The sequence below is a fragment of the Podarcis muralis genome, chromosome 17 (assembly GCF_964188315.1).
Source record: "Podarcis muralis chromosome 17, rPodMur119.hap1.1, whole genome shotgun sequence".
Classification (NCBI taxonomy): Eukaryota; Metazoa; Chordata; class Lepidosauria; order Squamata; family Lacertidae; genus Podarcis; species Podarcis muralis.
Genome location: NC_135671.1, coordinates 36,099,625 through 36,114,520, shown reverse-complemented (window position 1 = coordinate 36,114,520; position 14,896 = coordinate 36,099,625). Strand labels below are relative to the sequence as shown.

General features: G+C 44.9%; 1 protein-coding gene across 2 annotated transcripts; it reads left to right on the top strand.

Annotated features, from left to right (window-relative positions):
- Positions 1–5,222: 5,222 nt before the first annotated feature.
- SUV39H1 (SUV39H1 histone lysine methyltransferase) lies at positions 5,223–14,729 on the top strand. 2 transcript variants are annotated; one of them, XM_028713081.2, is made up of 6 exons: positions 5,223–5,358; positions 9,017–9,162; positions 9,574–10,239; positions 12,974–13,120; positions 13,223–13,352; positions 13,710–14,729. In XM_028713081.2, exons 1-6 carry the CDS (start codon positions 5,340–5,342, stop codon positions 13,844–13,846), a joined length of 1,245 nt encoding a protein of 414 aa, XP_028568914.2. In that variant the 5' UTR covers positions 5,223–5,339; the 3' UTR covers positions 13,847–14,729. The 2 variants fall into 2 exon arrangements, with proteins under 2 accessions (XP_028568914.2, XP_077777529.1); XM_077921403.1 differs by lacking the exon at positions 5,223–5,358 and adding an exon at positions 5,407–5,498.
- The last annotated feature ends 167 nt before the right edge of the window (positions 14,730–14,896 follow it).

Sequence of the window (14,896 nt, the reverse complement as noted above, 5' to 3'; positions counted from 1 at the left end):
GAAGCTCCTGGGAAGGTTCAAACCAAACCTCAGTATTGGCATGTAGTCTCTCCCAGCCACTATGTTCACAAAAACTGGCATTCCTGGAGATCACAATGCCATTTGTCCCTTCAGCAAAGCGGAAACCTTTTCCCAGCTCCTGGTAACCCACAAACACTAACTGTTTGGTCCTAGGATCTCCCTTTTTCCTCATTTGTTTTGGAATTAATACCCAGGCTTTTGATCCAAACACATGCAAATGGTCAATTTTGGGTTTTTTCTGAAACAATTTAAAGTACGGAGTTGTACCTATTGTTTGATGAAAGAGCCTGTTTTGGAGATAACACGCGGTGAGCATGCTCTCCCCCCAATAAGACATGGGCAAATCAGCATCGTCAAGCATGGCAAACATCATATCTTGTAAAGATCTGTTTTTCCGCTCTGCAACGCCATTCTCCTCTGGGGAAAAAGTGTTCGTTTTTCTATGCCCAATGCCACGCTTTTGTAACCAATCTTTAAAGGCATTTGACATAAATTCACCACCTCTGTCCGTCTGAATCCTTTTAAGTTTAATGGACAGAAATCTTTCCACAGATGCCACCCAGCCTTTAAACTTAGTGAACACGTCACCCTTGTTTTTCATGGGAAAAACCCAGGAGTAACGCGTGGCGTCATCCACAATTGTTAGTGAAAAGCGCGATCCACCCCTACTTACAGCAAATGGACCAATTACGTCCATGTGAACCAGCTGTAGCGGTGACTCACTAACTCTGTCACTTCTGGGGTAAGAGACTCTGTGGGTTTTAACCTTTTTACAAACGTTACAATCAAGGTACTTGTTACAACTCTTTAAATTACCCCCATCAGCCAATTCAGACATTTTTAGTACACTTTTCCAGCAAGCATGCCCCATTTTCCTATGCAATAAGTGCACACAGTTGTCATGTATAGCTTTGTTATTCACTGCAGGCTGAGATTTACTGACTACTGCTGCAACTTGAGATCCTGCTTTAAGCCAAAACAAGCCTCCCTCTGACTTAGCAGTGCCTAAAATCTCACCAGCCTTCTTAATAATGCAACTGTCTCCTTCAAAATACACTTTAAACCCAGCTTTTAGCAAACAATCTACAGACATCAGATTGCTCCTTAATGACGGCACACAAAGTACATTTTGCAGGCATTCACGAAGACAAGGAACAAAAACTGCACCCCCCGAAATCACTTCGGAAGTACTTCCGTCTGCTAGAGCCACCTGGCTGCGCTGTGCTGAGTTCTTGGAAACAAACAATTCATCTGAATTTACGATGTGGCGAGATGCTCCCGAATCGACCACCCAGACCGCTTGTTTCTCATCAGCACTCTTGACCTCGCCGGTCACCAGCTGAGCCGACTGTTTTCGTTTGAAGAATTTCTTTTTTCGCTGCTGCTGCTGCTGATCTCGTCTCTGCTCCTGCACCGGCAACTGAGACTTGACCAACTCCGGACATTGTCGTTTTAGATGCGCTGAAGACCCACATCGGAAACAACGCCTAACAGCAAACGCTGACTCCTCACCGGCACGCTGCTCTTGCTTCACCTCTGGTACGGCATGAGAACTCCTTCCAAACCGCCCACCTGTAGAAGCCTCTGCAGCCAATGACCTTTCTTGCCTCTTCTGCCATTCTTCAATCAAACGCCCAGTAACGTAACTGACTGATAAATCATGCTCCTGTAAGCCTTCTAGAGACAAAACTAAATTATCCCAGCTTTCCAGGAGAGAACTCAAAATAATAGCCACCTTCTCCTGCTGGTCTAACGCACAGTCTCTTTCCTGTAGCGCTGCAAACTTTAACTGTAAACTGTGTAGGTGTTCCTGCATTGTAACCCCAGGCTGTAACATTGCCTTGTACAATGCCTTGCGAATGAACAGCTTGGAAACCGCTGTCTCACGCACATGGAGTTCTTTAAGTGCTTGCCACACACCTCTAGCTGTCTTGATTCCCCTCACATACGGCAACTGGGAATCTTCCAGCCCCAAGACAATTGTGGCCCTTGCTCTTTGGTCTTTATCGAGGTCTTCATCATCAGGCTTCACAGGAAACTTACTCACCACTTGCCAGAGACGATCCCTCTGCAGCACTGCCTGCATGCGTTCCGACCACAGCAAGTAATTGGAGTCATTCAGACACTCAAAAGCCATCTGAACTGGTTGTGAGGCCATCTTGAGAGCGATGTCCCTGGAACCCGGAACCAGCTACTCACGACCACCGAGAGAGAAAACAGGAACCACAGCACCCAGCACTCACACGCTGCAGCTGTTGTCCTTGTGTCCGCTGCGTCACCAGCTCACCACGGTCAGGAACCAGCCAGAGTCCATCTGCTGCACCAGCAGGAACAACAACTTCTGGAACTACTGGAACCAACACCGTTGATGCTGACACCACCGCAACTCAGGCTGGCAGCACAATGCCCATAACCTCATGGAACTTTGAAGTGTCAGGCATAGCCCTATTGGCTTTAGCCCAAACGTAGCAGAGTTTTCCTGCACAGCGAAGAAGCTAGTTGCGGCAGTAATGACTAGTCAGCTAGACTCAGAAGAACTATTTACAGGATTTATTAAAAGGAGAAAATAAAACCAGCAGAGTTTCTGCATACAAATAAAAGCAAAATAAACCCTCTCTTTCTCTCTCTCTCAAAACCATACACAGCACTCCAACTCCTAACAACACCTCAACTCAAACTGAGCTAGCAATCCCTTGATAACAGAGCAGAGTGCTGGTCGTTAACCAATCAGAGTGAGTAGTTTCTAGGTCAAGCAGACCTGGGCTTTCTGCCAAGAGTAAATTGACACCACCTTGAGTTAATTGTGAGAAGCCAGAATCTGCAAGTTTCCCACGAGAACCAATTAACAGAAACTGAAACTGAAACTGAACAGGTATGGTGTACAGTACCCATTCCAGAATCTAGATCAGGCACGTCCAACAGGTATATCGTGTGTTACTGGTAGATCACTGGACATCTGTGGTAGATCACTGGCTCCCCCCAAAGAAGCTCAACAAGTTTGGCTCCCCTAAAAAAAGCTCAACATCTTTGCCTTGCACCCCCCAAAAACGTGGCTTTCCCCCTCCCTAAAAGAGGGTAGATCACTGCCAGTTTTTAACTTTGTGAATAGATCGCAGTCTGTTGGGAGTTGGCCACCCCTGATCTAGATAAACCCTGGTGAGCATTAAGTAACACATCATGCAGTTCAGGATAGGAGAATGTGCAGCTCTCGGACTGAATACTAAAGATAGCCACACAATATTGCAGATAGCAGCTGGTAGGGGCAGAACAGAGAGCAGATAAAGGTAGGCACTGTGAAATTAGGGCAAAGAGGACAGTATGGTCCTGCTGAGTACCTGACAGCACTTCAAGAGCAAAATGTTTTAATGGCAGATTTAATGGCACTGCCAGGCATTTATATACAGGCCCTGGGCAATCATGAGACCAAGATGGGAGAAGTCAGATTTTAAGAAATGCCCGAAGAGATGGGAAAGAATTGGGAAATCAAACTGCAATGTTTCGCAAGCCTGTTGTGGCTGCAATACTAGGCATAAACACTCACTGAACACAGTGGCACTTAGATGTGAGGAAACCTGCATGGGATTGCATTACAGATAGTTGAGCAACTGTGGCTTCTTCCCACACCCCAAATGGCCAAGGACTGGATTCTCTAGATTCTTAGGTGTGATGTACCTACGAGATCCTGCCATCATCTCCTGACCTAAAACTGCCGAAGGGATCAATAGCCATGGTTCCTATAAATCCTCTTTTTAGGTAGAACAGTGTTCTCTATAGGAATTAGCTTCATCCTTCGTTTGTGAAGAGGCAGTAGTATTCCAACAAAAAGCCAGTTATGTGTGTTAAGTAAGTAAATAGGAGCATTGCCGTATTACTTAGGAGAATGGCCATTGCCTGGACTCAGCACCATATGACCCAGATTTATTTATAGATAAAAAATATATGTATTGGGAGTGTGGGTTAAAATGCGCAAGTTGCTAGGTGCCGAGAAATTAATAATGTTGCCCTTTCCCACTTTCTCTGCCCCAGAGAAAACCTTGTGTCTGGCTGTTAGGCAAGGGCAGAAATGAGGCACATTTTACCCTCTGTATTTTACCTATGGTGGAGAAGATGAAGGAATTCCATAGAAGTCAGTTTGATTGGGAAGTTGCAGAAACTTTTTTTTATGTTTACATAAAATAAGACCGTAGTTACATGAGCATGTGTGTGTGGTGTGTGTTGCTGTGCTCTGTTAAGGGAGGTGAGGAGGAAGAACATGGTACTAATTCCTAAGTGGTCATTCTGTCTTCTTCTTCTCTGGCGATCACTCTTAGCTGAGTAAGATTGTCCTCCATAAACACGGTTTTAACAATGAGTCCGTAAGTGACTGTGGAGGCCAATTCTGGACATTGGTTTACGGGTGGGATTTGATCACGGTGTGGATTTGCTAAGTGTGCCTTTCTCTTAGCACGTTTCTCCCTTGCGTCCTGAGTTCAAGTGTCTTCAATGCCCATGACACCTTTGGTAAAGGCTGTTCTCCAATTGGAGCGCTCACAGTGTTTCCCAATTGTTGGTGTTTATACTACATTTTTTAACATTTGCCTTGAGACCATAGATGTCAACCTTCCCTTTTTTTGCGGGAAATTCCCTTACTCCAGCGCTGCTTCCCGCTGCTGTCCCGGATTGTTAGATATCCCGTAGACTATCTCCGGGACAGGTGAGGCTGCTGATCCCTTATTTTCAAATCCAAAAGTTGACAGCTATGCTGCTGATCCCTTATTTTCGAGGCTGCTGATCCCTTATTTTCAAATCTGAAAGTTGACAGCTATGCTTGAGACAGTCTTTAAGCTACTTTTGTTGACCACCAGCATTACACTTTCCATTTTTAAGTTCGGAATAGAGGAGTTGCTTTGGAAGACGATCATCAGGCACCCGAACAACATGACCACTCCAACGAAATTGATGTTGAAGAGTCATTGCTTCAGCACTGGTGACCTTTGCTTCTTCCAGTACACGGGCATGAGTCCGCCTGTCTTCCCAAGCGACGGTCCCTACTGACGCGCCGCCTTTTCCCTGACGGGGCTCAAGGCGGCGGCCACTAACTCCGAGGCCGACTGAGGCTGCCGGGGAGGCGAGCGGCCATTGGTGGCGGGCGGCGCTGGGCGGGACCTGCAGAGCTGAGCGGGGCTCGCCATTGGGCCGCGGGCGGATGGCTCCGGGGAGCCGCCTGCGACTCTCTGGCGCCGCCTCCGCCGCGCCGACCCTCTCGCGCTCGAAAAAAGTTTCCGGCGGCCTCAGTGGCTGGAGCGGAGTTGGAAGGGGAAAAAAAAGAAAAGCGCAAGATGGCGGAAAATTTAAAAGGTGAGAGGGAAAACGGGCGAGAGCGAGCGAGATAGGAGGAGGAGGCGCAGCTTCGGGCTGGGCGCGTGAGGCGGCGCCGGCGATGGAGGGAAGCGCGCGGGCAGAAGCGGCGCTCGGCAGCCGGGCGTTCGGTGGCGGAGGTGGGGGGCGAGGGGGCGGCGCGAGGGCGGGAGCCCCCGGCACACCCCTCACCCGCCCGCCCTGCGGAGCTCTGAGGCGGCCGCGGGCGACCGTTACGGGGGCGGCGGGGGGGGGGAGCGCGCGAGAGGCGGCGTGAGCGGCGCGGGGGCCGTCGGGCGGCCGCCTCGCGCTGAGGGCGGGAAAGGAGGAGGAGGCGGCGCGCGCGGGGAGAGAAAGAACGGGAGCCGTGAGGGGAATGTGGGGGGTCTCGCTTGCCGAGAGGCAGAAGCGCCCCTCTCCCCGCCCCCCCCCAGGACCAAAACGCCGGCCTGCCCCTCCTATTCCTCTTTCGTGGGCAAAGGAGCTTTGACCCCGTTGCGGTCCCGTCCCCCCCACCCCCGTCATTTGTTTCTGCCAACCGTCCTCCCCCTATATGTGGGTGTCTCTGTGGGTGTCGGTGTCCCGCTCCCCGCCTTGTGTTTTCGCCATGTGCTTCCCTGAAAAACTCTTGCCGCCTTGAACGCCTTGAAACATTTTAGGCTTAGGTTTCCTTTAGGCCTCTCGGTTTTGGGGTAGGGAATGGCCCAAGGTTGGGGCTCCTGACAAAAGGCTGCCTTGCTTTCGGACCCTTGGCCTGTCAGACTCCCGAGAGAGACAGCCAGCTCAGCCACTTAGGCGAACTTTGTGTGCGGAAGTCGGGAGGTTGGCAGCAGGTGGAGACGGGGAAGCAGCTGTGAAACCCCTGGGCTAAGATTTCGGGGGGGGGGACATTACCCTGGGCGTGCAGTTTTGAAGCCCCCCCCCCCAAATCCCGATACCTTCCTGTCATGGAGCAGGAGGAGGCAGTGAGCTTGATACCTGGTGGAGAAACTTCAGAGAGTTTACATGGGCCAGAAGCCAGAGAAAAGGCATTGGTCACTCTAGTTTTCTTAATAATTGCAGCAATGATTGTATTTATATACTCCCACTTTTTGGTGGAAAAGTAAAAACCCACTTTGATTAAAACGCTCACAAGAACTTTAGTTCCCTAAGTAGGTCTTCCTCATAAATTTAAGATGACAGTACAATTCTGATTTGGCAATCCCTGTAATCTATTTCTGTAAAACTGTACATGTGTTCTTAGTGCAGTGCACTCTTGCATTTTTTTAAGTTGTTCAGAATAGTGAGTGGGGAACTCTCATCATAATGAGAGATTACTGAAAGAAATGATCTTCATGTTGCTTCCACTTCAGTATGCTTATGTTAATCTTGCCTTCAGAGTACAATAGGGAAGTGGGGGTAATTGTTTTGCTGTTTTGTTTTAGTTATTTACATGTTTTTAGCCTGTGAACCACTCTAAGATCGTATGATGGGCAGTATATAAATCTAATAAATAAATGGATTTTATGGCAAGTTAATGATAACCTCCACCTACCAATTAGCTCTTCAAAATGCAACTGTGATTGTCCATGCAATCTATTTTTGTTGCACCATATTTTATAGTCTGTCTGATGCCAAAGGTTTAAGGCTGATGACAGTGTGCTAATCACAAGACTCCGGATCTTTGACCCATTTGGTGTTCACCTTGCATCTAGTGCTATCAGCTTTATAGGCTTGAAAAGAACAAGGATCCTGCAGGTGAAAGGCAAGCTGTTTGAACAAACTAGTTTCCTAGAGACTTTACAAAGCATCTTAATTTCTGTTCACATAGGATTTTGTTGATCAAAGCCCCAGAATGGGGAATTTATACTCAATACCCCAAGAAAATCCACTGAAATGATTGTGTGAACATACAAAGATGCCTTATGAATTCAACCACTGGTTACCCTAACTTAGTGTTATCTGTATATAGATTGACAGTAGCTCTTCAGGGTCTCACACAGAGAACTTGTTCAGCTGTACCTGGAAATGCCAGGCAAGGACTGAATATGGAATCTTCTGCATGTAAAGCTGGTGCTGTGCCATTGAGCTATAGTGCCCTCCAGGAGTTTGTTAACATATTTTGAACAGAAGATAGAATTGCTTATTTATGTTAAAGATAGTAAAGATAAAGGGACCCCTGACCATTAGGTCCAGTCGTGGCTGACTCTGGGGTTGTGGCGCTCATCTCGCTTTATTGGCCAAGGGAGCCGGCGTACAGCTTCCGGGTCATGTGGCCAGCATGACTAAACCGCTTCTGGCGAACCAGAGCAGTGCACGGAAACGCCATTTAAAGATACCTTGGGTCTAATAAGAAGAGAGAAACAATGAGGACTTGAGGGAAGGGCTGTAGTTTAATGGTAGAGCATCTGTTTTGCATGGAAAAAGTTCTCTGACTTTACTACCTTCTTGAACTCTTCCATCAGCTAGACACTGCATGGGAAAGTGGGTTGAAAACTCTCATTTGCATGTTTTAATACTTATTCACCTTGGCTTGATTCTCCTTTCAGAGTCAGTGTGGTGTAATGGCTAAAGTGTCAGACTAGGACTCTGGGAGACCAGGGTTTGAATTCTCACTTGGCCCTGAAGTTCACTGGGTGACCCTGGGCCAGTCACTGTCAGCCTAACCTACGTCACAGGGTTGTAGGGATTAAATGAGGAGGTGGAGGAGAATCAGGTATGCCACTGTTCATTAGAAAAAAATAATTCCCTCACCCCCAGTGTGTCAAGTTTATTTTTAGATTGTAAGTTTGAAGGCAAGTGCTGTGTTATTTCTAATTTCTGTACAGCACCTAGCAATTTTGGTGCTTTATAAATTATAATAATAATGACAGCAAATGGACCATCAACAAATAGAAGCTGGAGACCAGAAGAAGGTTTTTAACTCTTAGAACAGTGAAGTGTTTTAGTAATTTCCCTAGAAAAGCTGTATGTTTAGTCCTCTGTGTAAAATGGGGAAGTAATCCTACTCTTTGGGACCTGAACTGGTTAGAAATGCTGCCAAACAGAAAATGTTTTGCTTGGGACATAACATTTGACATAGTTTTATGTAAGTATGTTGCTTAGCTATCTAAGGATAAGCAACTAGGACACAGGTCTGTTCAGGGGTTGTTAGAAGATAGGGATGAGAGCAAGAATTATGACAGAGCTATCACAAAAATGTATGAGGCCTTGCAGCACAAATCTTGTGCTACATTGGCACGTTTTGCTGTGGGTTGGTATTCAGGGCATTTAGTTGAATTAAATACATTGAGTAGTCACATGATGTGATAACTTTCGACCTGTTTTAAGATTCATCACTATATGCAAATAGGTTTGCAAAAGAACAAGCAAACCTCAGATGTGAAAGTGAAACACAGGCAAGGAATTATGGTTGGAATGTGGTATGTTTAGTACTGGAATGGGAACAGAGGTGGGAAATTAAATCTGTACCTTCTAGGATGCATTGCACAAATTTTAGAGTTCTTGCCCTCTGTGGCAGCAAACATCAGAAATGTGTGTAAGACTTAACATTCTGAGATTTCCCTTTTCCTTATGATCCTAAAAACAATGATAGAGCTAGCCAGAAAAGTATATCACCACTTTTTATTAAAGGAAAATATACAGTTATTCTAATGTATATCTGCCTTATCTCCCATAGCCTGCACTGTTTGTTGCAAATCAACCTGGTCCCACCTCCAGGATCTCTGCCGTTTGCAGAAGGTTTGCTGCTCTGGTTTGGGTATTACCAGAAAAAACCTCTGTGATTTTGAAGTAGAGTATCTGTGTGACTACAAGAAAGCTCGGGTGAGTTACTTGGGCCCTCCTGCAACTTTAGCAACACCTTTTATACAACCTTGCATCTGTTTTTCCCAGCTCTCAGTTAAGTGTTTGTACATTGAGATTTGGTGTTAGTTGGCACTCCTTCACCCCTCTTTCTGCTCTTTATACTTTTAGCCAGGCATTACTGATCCAGATAATCTCCCTTTCCTTTGATTGGTGGCCAATAGTTTACAGGACTGAAGCTGTTAAGAGAGAATGTTGCAGAGTTGCTTAATTTTGCATGAGATACCTGGGTTTTGTCCTTTACTCTGGGGTTTAGTAGGTTAGAGGAGAAGGGGTTATTGGGAGAGCTTATTTTCTGGGGTTTGTTTTCAGTTCTGGGAAGAGAATTGTCATGTTTTAAGCTGACACTGTGCATGGTTACCTTTTACTCAGGATGAGGAATACTACCTGGTGAAGTGGCGGGGCTACCCTGAGTCACAGAACACTTGGGAGCCCAGAAAGAACCTGCGCTGTATCAGTATACTCAAACAGTTCCACCGGGACCTAGAGCAGGCATTGATTCGACGAGGAAGCAAGCTCAGAAAGAATACACGCTTGCTTGACCAAGGCATCTCCAACTACCTAGTGCAGAAGGCCAAACAGCGGCGGGCTTTGCAGCATTGGGAATATGAACTCAATGCCAAGCGCAACCACAAGGGATGCATTGTGGTAGAGAATGAGGTGGACTTGGAAGGGCCTCCCCGGGACTTTGTCTACATTAATGAGTACAAGGTTGGGGAGGGCATCACTCTCAACCAGGTGGCTGTGGGTTGTGAGTGCTTGGACTGTTTTTCGGAAGCAGCAGGAGGTTGTTGTCCTGGTGCTTCACACCATAAATTTGCGTATAATGAGTTTGGCCAAGTGAAGATCAAGGCTGGCATGCCCATCTATGAGTGCAATTCTCGCTGCAGCTGTGGGATTGACTGCTCTAACCGTGTGGTGCAGAAAGGCATTCGTTACGATCTTTGCATTTTCCGGACAGATAATGGACGTGGCTGGGGTGTGCGCACACTGGAGAAGATCCGCAAGAACAGCTTTGTCATGGAGTATGTAGGAGAGGTAGGATGATCAGGCGTGGACCAGAAGTTTAGTTGTGATCCAGGGTACAGGAGGAAAGAAAAATTGAAGCTGGGTTGGCCTGTTCCATTCTATAAGATGTGAAGCAGTAACACCATGTTTGTACGTGACATGCTCCAACAGTGAGCTTCAGGTAGAAATATTTACTTCAGACTCATCGAAGAGGCAGAGATATTTAGGTTTCAATCATATCCACTTACCTAGGAGTAAACCCCATTAAACTCAGTTAGATTTACTAGTGTATAATAATAATAAAAAATCAGTTAATACATTAAAAACAATACACATAAAACATAACAGTATATTGGGAATAAACAACAAACATTTCATTTTATCAACCTATAATCCATATCACTTGTTGCTAATACCAAACAAAAAACCCTGAAACTATAAAGAATGGAAATATCTCTTACGTTCTCTCGTTCTTTCTCTTTCTGCTCTGGTATCACTTATTTTAACTGCCTGTAATGTTTTCTGATTTTCTGAAATGCTCCAGTCAGTCAGAAGCAACTCTTCACCAAAATTCTAAAAGGGCTAGGTATTTTGCATATTTACACATGACAAGGATAGGAACTTGAAATATTCCAGTCAAACAGGGCATAATTAAATAGATGGCTATACTGCATGGGCTCCAGTCTAAGATGGAGGGGTTATATTTGCACTTACTTTCCAAGGTGATAAAATTTAACTTTATATGGTCAGTTGACAAGATTTGCTTTGATCAGGGAACAGGGGGATATCAGTTACATTACAAGGATAGTGAGGTTCTTTGTGACTGATCCATCTGAGGCATGGGTAGGCAAACTAAGACCCGGGGGCCGGATCCGGCCCAATTGCCTTCTAAATCCGGCCCGCGGACGGTCTGGGAATCAGCGTGTTTTTACATGAGCAGAATGTGTCCTTTTATTTAAAATGCATCTCTGGGTTGTTTGTGGGGCCTGCCTGGTGTTTTTACACGAGTACAATGTGTGCTTTTATTTAAAATGCATCCTTGGGTTATTTGTGGGGCATAGGAATTCGTTCATCTCCCCCCCCCCCAAAAAAAAAAAAATAATAGTCTGGCCCACCACAAGGTCTGAGGGACAGTGGACCAGCCCCCTGCTGAAAAAGTTTGCTGACCCCTGAATTCTGAGGGGTTCTTAAACATGAAAGTTGTGGAGTTTAAATGCAGTAGGCCCAAAACTTACACAGGAGTTACATTCCTGAGGTCCACTCACAAAAGGCAACATTGCACGAAATCAGGAAGATCCCTGGAATAACCCCCCTCCCACGCATGATGATCCCTATCTTACTGGGCTCTGGGAAAATTGTGCAATGTCCATCCCTACATTACTGGCTTCTGGAAGGCTGTGGGTGGTTTCTGTAGGTCTTGCTAATTCAAGTGGGACAAGTAGATGGACAAATTCAGGAAGAAAGGAACATTTACTGCATGGATATTGTGGCTGACACTCAGACTTGAACATTCATCTGATGTAACCAGTAAATTTTCTTAAAATCTTAGTTGTGTCCCTGCCAGCCCTGCCCTTGTCATAAACTGTACAGTGGTACCTCGGGTTACATACGCTTCAGGTTACAGACTCTGCTAACCCAGAAATAGTACCTCGGGTTAAGAACTTTGCTTCAGGATGAGAACAGAAATCGTGCTCTGGCGGCACAGCAGGAGGCCCCATTAGCTAAAGTGGTGCTTCAGGTTAAGAACAGTTTCAGGTTAAGAACGGATCTCCGGAACGAATTAAGTCCTTAACCCGAGGTACCACTGTATCTCATTTTAAAGTATAAATCTTTTATACAATTTAAATAGTTTTGGGGAATGGTGCCAAAAGCTAAGAACTTCAACATTCTTTTGCTCAGTAAATCATCCTATGACATATTGACACCACAGATTTAGTGATTCATCAACCAGGGGACTATGGGCTGCTATATTGGGTTTGTGAATATGCATGTGTGTATATCATTGCAATTACATATAAGTCCCCTCAAGGTTTATTTGATCAAACTGGGAAATAGATTCTGCCCAGTGTTTATTTATAAAATTTCTGATATTGTGTGATCAGACTTCCATGGTCTTCTCTGCCCTGCATGCCCTCAAATCTTTTCCAGAGGACTGAGGAACTCTCAGGAGCAGATTTTGAGGACTGTGAGGGCCAGTGGGAGCCCTGCTGCATGAGTGGAAGTCTATTCTACTTGCACACAAACAGCACTGAATGCAGCTGATTAGCAAGAAGGCCATAATTGTATGATTCCTACCTGATACTCTTAAACATGTGGGTAGTAGAACCTGTACAATGAGTTTTGCTGCAGAAATGAGGCATTTTGGAGCCACCTACTGGATACCTGTGTCACAGAGAGGCTTAGATAGGTGAAGATACCATAAAGGATGGTCAAGATTTTAAGTCCTTACTGAAATAATTAGGCAGTCAACTTTCAGTAATCTTGAACATCAAAGATTCATGGAAGAAAAACGTTTTGGCAAATTAATGTACCATGATGGGAATGACTTTAGAAGGTTTTCCATCCACGATCATATCTTCTCTGAGAACTTAGAACTTTGTATTAAACTGATAACCAAAAGTGAGTCTAGGCATGTGTAGAAAGGTTACCCAGCAGAGAGATAGCAGGAAAAAATGGGATCTGGATGAATATTTTCAATAGATTACTAAGAAAGATGCAATAGCCCCATTTTTGCAGTGCTTACTGTTTTTTGCATCTCTCCCAGATAATCACATCAGAGGAGGCTGAACGACGGGGTCAGATCTATGATCGACAGGGTGCCACTTACCTCTTTGACCTTGATTACGTAGAAGATGTATACACAGTGGATGCCGCATACTATGGCAACATTTCACATTTTGTCAACCATAGTGTAAGTGGGGTAGATCACAGTGGGGAGGGAGCCATATCTGTAACATAACTTTTAATGTAGACCTTGTCTTACTTCCCTCTTACTCCTGTTTTCTGCTTCCAGTGTAACCCTAACCTACAGGTTTACAATGTCTTCATTGAAAATTTGGATGAGAGGCTGCCACGCATTGCCTTCTTTGCTACTCGACCTATCCGTGTTGGTGAGGAACTCACCTTTGACTACAACATGCAAGGTAAGAAGGGGAGTGCTTGAGAAATTTAGGTATTGAGACCTGTTCATTTTGGGAGGTAGGGATTAAGAATGAAGATCATGCTTTGAACCATTAAAAAATTCGGGTTAGATTTCCTCGAATTTCAAATAAAGCATCGCAACAGTATTCTAAGATAATTCTGATATCTTTTCTTTTTAATAGTGTGATAGGTAGGAGCTTAAAGGAACAGGGAACTTTATGAGTTCAGTTTTTTGGCCAGTATGTAGCCTTGTTGTGGATAGGGTGCATTCGCTAGATATAATTCAATGACAGGTCTGCTATGATGGAAGATATTCTGGTTCCAGTGCTGATTTCCCACCTTCCCTATCTCTCCCACAGTGGACCCAGTAAATGCAGAAAGCACAAGGATGGACTCTAATTTTGGCCTAGTTGGAGGCCTGGCTGGCTCTCCAAAGAAGCGGATGCGCATTGAGTGTAAATGTGGCACAGAGACTTGCCGGAAATACCTCTTCTAGTTCCTTGCCAGTTTTGCTTTACAGTTGTCTGAATAGACTTGGACTAGAATTCAATACAGAAGTGGCAGTTGCTGAAAGTTTGAAGCCAGAGGGTAAGAGTCAGGAACTTACCTGCTTAAAACAAAAAAACACCCAGTACTTTGAATTGCAGAGAGAGCAATAACTGACATTTCTTATGCTACCCAGCCATGACTGGCTGCTTCTTACTGCCAGACTGAAATATTCTTACAGCAGCAGAGAGATTATTCAGCAGGCAGGAGATTGGTTCGACTTGTCAAACTTGCTGTTGATGTACTGGTTGGAAAAACACAGCATAGTATCTCATAAGTCTCTGGATGTCTTATTAGAACCTGTTATAGCTTTTTACTATTTTGAAGGCTTGATTGTGAGTGCAACGTGGCAGAGAACACTGACGAGTTTCTTATCTTCAATGTGGTTTTCTAAGGGATACAAGTCTTGGTTTTTCAGCAGAACTGCTTTCTAGCCACATTTATGAGTAAGTGGTAAAACACAAGCCATTTAAAAAATGGATTTATCTGCACAAAGACTCTGTATTACCTCGGTGTGCCGTATGACTGTTCCCCACCTTTCCACATCCATCAAACTTGCTTTCATTGAGGATGGGAGAGGCCCATGTAATTTGTACTTGAAGTCGCACTTAATAACCATCATAAAGCCCTATGCAAAGTGAAAAGCCACAATGTTGCCTCTTGTAACTAATGCATTTGTTTTGAAGAGAATATGTTTTTAAATATACAGTATATATATATTGGAAATGGGTTGGGGCAAAGAATCTAGCTTCTGGAAACCACTGTATTTTGGAAGCTGTGATGAAGCTTTTTAATTATGACTGACGAAATGAATTAGATGGTTGGGTTCCTTATTTTGCTTGTGACACATCATCTTGTGTTTCCTTCTTTGAAGCAAAAACTCAGATAACTTCAGTGTGTGTGGCAAGTGGGAACTAGAAACCAGTGTTAGCCTAACACATTCCAGAAAGTCATTCCAGTTCTTCAGCTCATTCACTTGTTTTGTGCTACCTGCATCAGC